Here is a 9,714-nt window from a genome sequence, read left to right as displayed (position 1 = left end):
ATATATATATATATATATATATATATATATATACACACACACCTTAAAAAAAAATCTCAAGAAATTCAGATGACGTGTTAGAAGAGCCTGGTGACGCGAGGTTAGATGACGTGTCAGGAGGGCACGTTCCCAGAGTGCTTTGCGCCACTAGAGTACACGTCAGAGCTGAGCTGGACTTCTCTCTCTTCTTGACCAGACAGAACCAGCACCACCAACCAGTCTGCTGCTCAACAACAACTGCTGCTCCACAACAACAACACGCCGCTTTCACACACTATCATGATGATCAGGATAGCTGCTTTCCTCGCTCTGCTGGTGTGTGCCTGCTCAGGTAAGTCACCGGACCCAGCAGTGTATATATCTGTCAAGCTAGCATGCAATGCTATAGCTAGCTAGCTTTAGCCTCCAGCTAACCCCAAGTAAGTTACCTCCAGTACAATACTAACGCTACGCGGTTACGGTCGCAGGGTTTTTAGCCAGTTTATTCAAAGTGTGGTCATTGTAAAAAGTGTGACATGAGTTAAATTTTACCCCCAGCAGTGTAAATCTGTCAAGCTAGCATACAATGCTATAGCTAGCTAGCTTTAGCCTCCAGCTAACCCCAAGTAAGTTACCTCCAGTACAGTGCTACGCGTTTACTGTCGCAGGGTTTAGCCAGTTTATTCAAAGTGTGGTGGTCATTGTAAAAAGTGTGTGACATGAGTTGAATTTGACGACCCCGGGGCGTTGTTGTTGTTGTGTTTGGTTTCAAGGGGAGACCTGCGAAGGGCCAGCCATCACTCCCTCGACCTACACCACCTCAGACGCTGTCATCTCCTCAGAGTCGGTCTTCATTGTTGAACTCAGCCTGGCCTGTGCCAATGGAGCACAGGTACTAACTTCAGCTATTCACCTCAAACACCTGGGTCCAGGAGGGAACACATGGTACACTAGCTTATCAGGTCGGTCCCCCTTGCCTGGTAAAAGATTGACTGACTGATACTGTTGTGTTAATCTCCCTTCACCAGAGTGTGGCGCTGTATGCTGATGTCAATGGAAGACAGTTCCCTGTGACGAGAGGACAGGATGTTGGCAAGTACCAGGTATGGCAACACTCTTATGTAGTAGTAGACACATTAATTTGCTAATAAGTGTTTGCTAATCTTAAACAGATGTTTGTCTTTGTATTGCACTGCTCAAATATCCATGTTTGTGTAAGGAGGTTTACCTTACCTTAGATGCAGTAGTAAAGGGGAATCACCCTTATCCCACTGAATCTGTCAACATGAGTTTCATGTTTGTTTGTTTGTTTATATATATAGCCCTTTATCACACGAGCCTATGTCTCAAAGGCAGTGTTGGGCAAGTTATTTTCAAAATGTAATATACTACACTAGTTACTTTCATTTCAAAGTAATAACTTACTTTACAATATTACTTTCTGTGTAGAGTAACTCGTTACTTATTACAATACTTTTGCATTACTTTTACCAAAACAACAGCAGCAGCAGAATGACATCACTGCCCGGGAACCATCCCAAAAAATAATTTAAACCGTCTTGAAGTCAGTGTAAACAATCCAAAATTCTGAATGTTATTCTTTTCCTTTGTTATTGTCATCTATAGTGGTTATTTGCATAAAAACACACAGTTTGATTAGGAAATGATTGTATCTTTTTTTAAATATGTGCTTTGATTTAAAAAAATGTAACTCAATTTGTAACTTGAGTTACTTGAGAAAGTAACTGGTATAATATGACTGAAATCCTATAAGTAATAAGTTATATTACTGAGTTACTGCTAAAAGTAATATATTACATGTAATATGTTACTTTTGTAATGCGTTACCCCCAACACTGCTCAAAGGACACAGAGAATGAGCCTAATTGATGAACAATCAACCAATGATGTCAGCCCAACATCAGAAGAAGCACAAGATTCATAACAGCCTACCTAGCCTTCAAACTGTGACAAAGTGAGAAGAAGAAGAAACTCTAGGGCTATAGTGTGCAGATATTGCCGAGAGTGCACATAATGATTTTGCACAATGGGTGAGACGGCTATGAAAAGCAGCTGTCTCATCCATCATCACTGCACAGTTATGATGTTTGAAACAAGAAGGATAAAGATGTTTTAAAAATGTAAAGTCTACATGTTGTTCTCTCAGGGAAGGCTCACTCTGCCACACTTTGAAAACCCCTGACATAGCCCTAACATACCCAGCACCACCAACCAGCCTTTACACTTCAATACAAGGAGAAACATCTAACATGTGAGTGACTTTTCACCTCAGGTGTCTTGGAGCCTTCCTCACAAACAGGCCAGCTCTGGGACTTACCAGGTCAAGTTCTTCGATGAGGAGTCTTACAGCGCCCTGCGCAAGGTTAGCGTCTTGATTTGCTCATGGCTGTGACGTGTTCATAATGTACGGCCAATGGACTATTTCCTGTGTTGTTGTTTGATTGTTACCAGCGTCTTTTGAAACAAAGACTGTCCATATTGAATTGTATGTGTATGTTCCTCTGTGTTCCAGGCCCAGAGAAACAATGAAGATGTCGCTGCCATCCAGCCTCTGTTCTCTGTCAACGTCAATCACAGCGTGAGTCTGCTCAGACACTCTAAAGCTGTGTTCACACCGAGATATTTATTTTTCGCTCTGTCGCTCGATTGATCCCTTTGGAATCGCTCTGTCGCTCTGTTTAAATCGCTCATCAACAGGCACACGAATTGACGGACATGTGGGGGCTATAACGTTACGCAATGTCATGATGTTTGTCCACTACGAGCCACCGTAGATGTTTACAAGCTAAGCCTATCAGCGTGCTCCTAATGCGAGCTCCATACCGGTAGTACAGACTTCACTTCATGTCAGCTGTCAGCCTGTCAATGCGGTTTGTTGCCACACAATAAACCAGCGGTTTGTTCCAAGCCAGTGGGATCCTTGACTCGCTCTCACATGGCAGCCAATCAGAGTTGAAGGTTGAGGTTGAGGTTGAGGTCGGTGTGAACGCAGCTTTAGACTGCACACAAGGATGCAATGACAACATGAAAAACAATAGTGTCACACATGTCAGAATATTGTGGTCTGCAAACGAGGCTTATGATGTGATGGTGACATTAGTCATTAGCCAACTTTATTCTTGATTGAGGTCAGTTCATAATTCGACAAATTTAATTCATTAAATCGCCAAACTAAATTCATATAATGCACAATGTAATTTAGACATGCTCATCTAGAACAACCATTTGTGATCATTATCATTATTTGCTATCAATATTAGAGCTGTAATATTTAGAAGTGTAGTTTTGGCTCTCTCAGTATGACAGGAAATTCTACTGTATATCTTCAATAGCTTCTAGGAAAGCATTTCAGAGTTTCAGGATTTGTTTCTAAATCTTTTATTAGGGATTAAAACTCATCATCATAAAAATTGCCTCAGCGAGCTGTTAGTCCCGATTTTGATCACGGTTTCATTGTGACGTCATCAGTGATGTCATGAATCAAATAGACATGAGTGACATCATCAGTGATATCATAATGCTTTCTCACTTACGTGACATCATTATGAGGAACGCCTTGACGGAATTTCATCCAATTTGCCTCAAACGTCGACTTGGACTTGAGGATGAACTGATTAGATTTTGGTGGTCAAAGTTCAAGGTCACTGTGACCTCACGAACGCCATTTCCAAGCTCGTTAACGCAATATCTCGGGAACGCCTTGACGGAATTTCTTCCAATTTGGCTCAAACGTCAAAGTCTGGACAGAGATGGATGTCGACTGCTCACTTGTTTGGCGGAGGCATATATCCGCGGTGCGGTTGTTCTAGTTCATCAGTAATGTCGTCAGTACAGTCATAAATCAAATAGACATGAGTGACATCATCAGTGATGTCATAAATCCCACAACATTTTGGGCCCAGGGTGCACCATCTCCAGAGTCTCCACCCTAGAAAGCGATTGATTGCCAGTAATAAAAAATGGCCAAATCAGGAAAGCTTCAGTGCAGCTCTTGATTTAATAGATACAGGACTGTGCCAAGATTAAATCAATATTGTGCACGAAATTGAAACGAGCTCAGCAGTACAGCTTCTTCATATTTCTTCATATATCATTCCGTTTTCCCCCCTCTAATGGCTTCTCTGATTTCTGACAGATAGATAACCTGCTGCATCAGCAGCACTGATGTACTTAAAGCGAAAATCCTGTTTCAAAGTTTCATCTGATATTGAGATGGGTTTTTCTCCAGCCAGAGATTAGTAGAAGAACCAGGTTAAAGTGGATTATGGTTGTAGCCACACCAACATCAGAAATATTTAGCCGGTTTAGATGTTCATTTAAGCAGGAGCAGGAATCATCGTTTAAGTGTTGTTAGTGTTTATTGATCTGTGCGTCATGTGATATTGAGAGACAGGATGTGTCTGTAATACACAGTCTGCTGTTCCATTTCAAAAGATAGCATTCTGCCTTTACTGGAACAGTCCAGACTTTCAGACTGCTTCAGACAGATGTCACAGTGTGAACTTGTTAAAGCAATCGTAAGCTAACAATCCTTCCTGTCAATATAGGCTTATCGGTGGGCACGGTGGCTCAGTGGTTTAGCACTGTTGCCTCACAGCAAGAAGGTCCCGGGTTCGAGCCCTGGTCCATCCCAGGTCCTTTCTGTGTAGATTGTCTCCCACCATCAAAGACATATATGTTAGGGTTAATACTCCTGTCAGTGGAGGCACTGACCAAGGCACTGGCAGTTGAACTGGAGTTGGTCAGAACTGAGAGGAGTTGCACCCCTCAGTCCTCGCATAGCATTGTAAAGCCTAACAATGGAGAAATCCAGTTAGGCTCGAGCAAGTATATAACATTCTCCTTGGCCTGAGTTGACACAGAGGGCACGGCACTAAATTAATAATTAATAATAGCTCTTAAATTTCTCTAACTTCATTGCTCAACATAAAAACATCTGATTGCATCCTCTACAATGTTCTGCGGGTTCAGATGGGTAAACGGCTTCAGTTAGGTTCAAAAGTGGATTTTTACTTTGATGCCGGTTATCGTTCTGTTGGGAGTAGTTGTCACATTTTTACTTCCTGGAGGATCGCCCGTTTCGGAATGAAACACTTTAGTTTACTAAACAGCCCGGTGCACTGTGTGTGTGTGTGGACTTTGGCACATGGAGGTCCAGGCCGAGAATACACACATGGCTTTTCAGCCTGAGAGTCCAAGCAGCAGGTGAAGCTGGAAGGCCTGGCTGGTCCTGTAGGCATCTGCTTATTTCCATTGCCTCAGAAGCTTCTCCTGATCCTTTTGTTTCTTCTCTATCTAACCACAGGGTGCCTGGAATGGCCCGTGGGTGTCCACCGAGGTGCTGGCTGGCCTCATCGGTATCCTGGTCTACTACCTGGCCTTCAGCGCCAAGAGCACCATCCAGGCATAAACGGATCCACAGTCACTTCTTAACCACTGGATCTTTAAAGACTGAATTCTGGTGGGACTTTTTTACCACCGGTCCATCATCCGGTACCGTGGCAAATCAACAGAATGCCACCATCTGCCTTGAGATGAGGAGCCACTGCCAGAGCAGCAGTCTTAGTATTTTTTTTTTTATTCATACAGACTGTGTCTGTATGCTGTCGGTCTTGTCAATTTAGCGATGCATTTTGTCACAAATTGTCTTGTCAATACAGATGATATTTTGTCCCCTTTTTTTGTAAAACCAGGCCAATACAATAACAACACAAACTGAACTTTAAAAAAATACACAACATGTATTTGAGCATACTCTAAAAGCTGACCCACTGTTGAACCTGCGTCATGCTCTTGTCACCGTATGCAGACTCTCATCTCCTTCCATTTGGGTCAACTGCAAAGTGGGTTTGGTGCCGATGTGCAGAACACCAACAGAGGAAGATCGAGCCTCCTATACATATATGGAAATGTCTTATCTATGGTCGATAATGTGACTGCACTGGCTGGGCCCCAACAGGCCAAACGTGTATTAACGTACGTCTCTTCCAGATGACGCTATGAAGTGAATAAAAAACGGTCTGTTTTCCCCTCAGCGTAACGTGTTGGTTCATGCGATCCTCCAGGGACAGACTGCCTCCACTATAAATTCCTCCTCCTCCAAGACAGACTGGAAGTCTAATGGGCTGGTTTGTTCCATGGCAACACGTGTTCCCTATAAAGCGTTGTGTTGCCAGAGGTGAGTTGGCAAACTCTGCCTGATTCATCATCAGCCCGACCTCGTTTAGATCAAGTGATCCACCAGTTTCCATGCAGGAATTATTTCGGAGAAATCCGGCCGTTGAGAAACGGTTTCGGTGAAGATGGGTTTATTTAAATTGCCCCGATGGGATTCTTCAAGTTTATGCAGATGTTCATTTGGAGTTTGTTTCCTCTCTTTCGCCCACGATGATTTGATCAACTCGGTTCAAGGATTTTCCCAGAACAAAAGCGTGATTTATGCCTACTGTACTGATTAACGACATACTCTACGACGACAGCGCTCGGCTAATTTATATTTATTACCGCACATACTCTCGGGCAAGACGCCCTTCTTCTTCAGTGTACTTTTTAAGGCCAAACAAAACTACGGATTAAAAATGACGACCAGAGTAATAATTCCCGTTAATGGTTTCATCACAATTAGGCAGGATTTATAGTTGTAAACAAAAACACAAAGTGAAAGTCCCACATTTGCTGTAAACATGATCTCATGTTCAACTTGGAGGCTCTGACTGTGAGAGCCCCCCCGCGGAGACGGGGGGCTATTTTGGTCTGCAGAGAGGGGTCCACTGACATTCCTAGATAGCCGAGAAGAAGTCCAGTCTGAAGACCGGCGTACTAGCAGCAGATCATGTGTTGACTTAGTATTGTCTCTGCACAGCCACAATAGATACGGTACAGATGTTAAATCAGGGAGAAAGACAATAGGGCCAATTGTGTTACAGTGTTGACTTGGCACCGCTGCAGTTCCACTGTTTGAACACACAGTGGCGTCTCTGCGCTGTTTTATTTAGGCCTTGGTTGGTGGGGTCTGTGAGAGGCCATCCATCATGTCCCTGACAGACTGATTACGCCTGGTTATTACTGTATCATCTGTTACAAATGTAACGTGATATATTGGCTAATAACCATTTTGGCCCCTCTCTTTTTTCCAACCGCCTCACTCCAGTTTGTTACTATATATATACATATACATAGATCACACTTGTGTTTATATGATCTTGGAAGTTGTTGCAAAGATGTAAACTTAGCGAATCTATTTCTGTAGCTGCGCCTGTGCCAGTGTTTGCACACACAGAGAGAGAGTGCAGTTGAGGCCCTCGTCGGTGTACGAGACAAGAGCGCGCCGGCGCGCCTGCAACCTCTCTCAGCGCGGCTCCCAGGAGACTAATGTAAACTTTGTATGAGTAACATGATATGTACGTGTCAATGGCACATCATGTACAAAAAAAGTACACGTGAACTTCCTCGTATGACAGCTTTTCCCTCTGTCTTTGTCAGCACAATGCGTTGGTTTGGAGACTGGCTCCTGGTGTATGAGAGCAGATCTTTTGTCCTGTGTCGTCTTTGGCAGATGGACAATAGAACGCGTTACAATGTTCAGCATATTCAGAAGTGACACAAGTTGGAGGGGATCTATCTAGAGACACGCCCTCGGCGGTGTCACCTGTCACACGTGTGGGAATTGGAATAGTTGCACCGAGGGAGTATAGAGAATGTAAGGGTGACCACATCCCAGCAAACCAAATGTGGGACAAAGAGTATGTTTGTGTGGAACCAATGTGGGACGCGTTACCAATGGCGAGTAGGTTCTGCAACTAATTAACAATAAAAAAAAAAAATTATCGCTGAATCTGTCAATTATTTTTAGACTATTTTATAGACTTTGTCTATAGATGGTTTTCACCGAATGGTCAGTCCTCAACTTTAATGTGGTTTTTTTTCTTTTCTGTCCATAGCAAACATTGCAACAGGGCGTGAGCTGGGGTTCAATTTCGAAGGTTTTTGTTGTCAAGTTAAAACCGTCTACAAAATGTCACCAAATGGTGAAAAATGGTGATCATAATTTCCCCCCCCCAAAGCCCAAGATGACATCCTCAAATGTCTTTTTTCATCCTGACCCAACAGTCCACAACCCAAATATAGTCTGTCATATAGAAGACTAAAGACATCAGAAAGCCGGGACAAGAGAACACTTTTTGTCTTAAAAATGAATTAGTGTCTCTCTGGTCACCCTACTGTGAGCTAAGCTCAGAGTGTGCATGGCTCAAGGGGTAAACATGTATTCAATGTCTTGCATGGGCTCACTCTACACACTATGGCTATTAAATGTTAATTAAAATCTTGAATCTTGTATACCCATGGGGGATTGTGCACTGCACTCCCTGCTGTTCAGCTTAGCATGCTGCTGCTGGGCTGATTCAGGGAGCATCTGTAACGAGTGGAGCCATCAGCGCCAAACATAATGGTATTTCCATTTGTGCAATAAATGCTTAAATCTATGAAGTGTTCCTGAATGAATCACTTTTATTGCCAGAATATGCAAAGGGGGCATTTGTCTTAGTGTAAGTATGCAGCATAGCACTCATCAATATTTAGAGATCAAAAGAATTATCTAAAAGACAAAATCCCAAAATTGTAGGTGCAGTCCAACATATACACAGTATCCATTGCCGAAAAGAGAGAGAGAGAGAGAGAGTAGTCTTGCTTGCCAGACTACCGGTATCTCCCTCCCTAGAGAGAGAGGTGGGCGTATAGAAAGTGCATTGGAGAGGGGTAGAGAAAGAGAGAGACCTGAAAGAGAGAGAGAGACGTCGTACCTTATTGGTGCGTAGCCTATTGCAGAATCCTGCTGATGTGGCCGCTGTCCATAACGGGTTGTTTCTGCCTAGTGTTTTATTTGTTCTTAGCTTTGTAATAGCCTTAAAATAAAAATAACATAAAATAAAAAAATAAAGTTGTTAGGCAACAGTGAATTCCAGGAGCAGGAAAAAGTATAGCAACCACTAAAATGACGATTCATCTCAGAGGCTAACCCACTAAACCTCTGTACCCATGGCATTCCAATAATCATTGCAACCTGTTGTCCCGTAGCCTGCCCTGCCGCTTGCTCTGCTTGGACTAGGTCGACAGTCTGCTCAGGGGCAGCGGGTGCAGGTGGTACTGGTACTGGTACTGGGCCCGAGGAGCGGCACCCCGATTGAGGTGCTCCACAATTTGGGTCTCTGCATCTTCAGAATCAGAATCAGAAATCAGTTCTTGACCTTGCTTGCTTAATAGAACCTTGTCCGCTGAACCCATGTTAGGTTTCGATTGTACTGTTAGATGATGTCACCGATGATGATGAGGTCACCACTAAGGATACGAACGGTGATGATGCCACAGTGAGGAGTCGACAGTGATGATGTCATAATTACAGTGAGGAGTCGACACCGATGTCATCATTACAGTGAGGAGACGACAGTGATGATGTCATAATTACAGTGAGGAGTCGACACCGATGTCATCATTACAGTGAGGAGACGACAGTGATGATGTCATAATTACAGCGATGATGTCATCATTGATGTTTTCACGGAATGACACCTGGCACATTGTTGAAGGTTATCGATTTCACTTGTGATGTCATAAAGGTGTGATGTCATGTTCGAGGGCTATAAGAGTCTGCTCTGCCAGCTTCAGGCTGTTCGATCGTAAATTCAGTTTGCGGTCAGCTCCTGCAACACCCTACTA

General features: G+C 43.3%; 1 protein-coding gene across 1 annotated transcript; it reads left to right on the top strand.

Annotated features, from left to right (window-relative positions):
* Window positions 1-153: 153 nt before the first annotated feature.
* On the top strand, window positions 154-6,029 carry LOC310795157 (translocon-associated protein subunit delta-like). The gene is made up of 6 exons (XM_083657207.1): window positions 154-331; window positions 753-871; window positions 1,008-1,082; window positions 2,273-2,362; window positions 2,513-2,578; window positions 5,306-6,029. The coding sequence occupies exons 1-6, from the start codon at window positions 280-282 to the stop codon at window positions 5,408-5,410; spliced, it is 507 nt and encodes a 168-aa protein (XP_083513333.1). The 5' UTR covers window positions 154-279; the 3' UTR covers window positions 5,411-6,029.
* The last annotated feature ends 3,685 nt before the right edge of the window (window positions 6,030-9,714 follow it).

This window comes from Poromitra crassiceps (assembly GCF_964638095.1).
Source record: "Poromitra crassiceps genome assembly, chromosome: 20".
NCBI lineage: Eukaryota > Metazoa > Chordata > Actinopteri > Beryciformes > Melamphaidae > Poromitra > Poromitra crassiceps.
The sequence above is the reverse complement of the archived record's forward strand: the minus strand, read 5'-3'. Positions and strand labels throughout refer to the sequence as shown.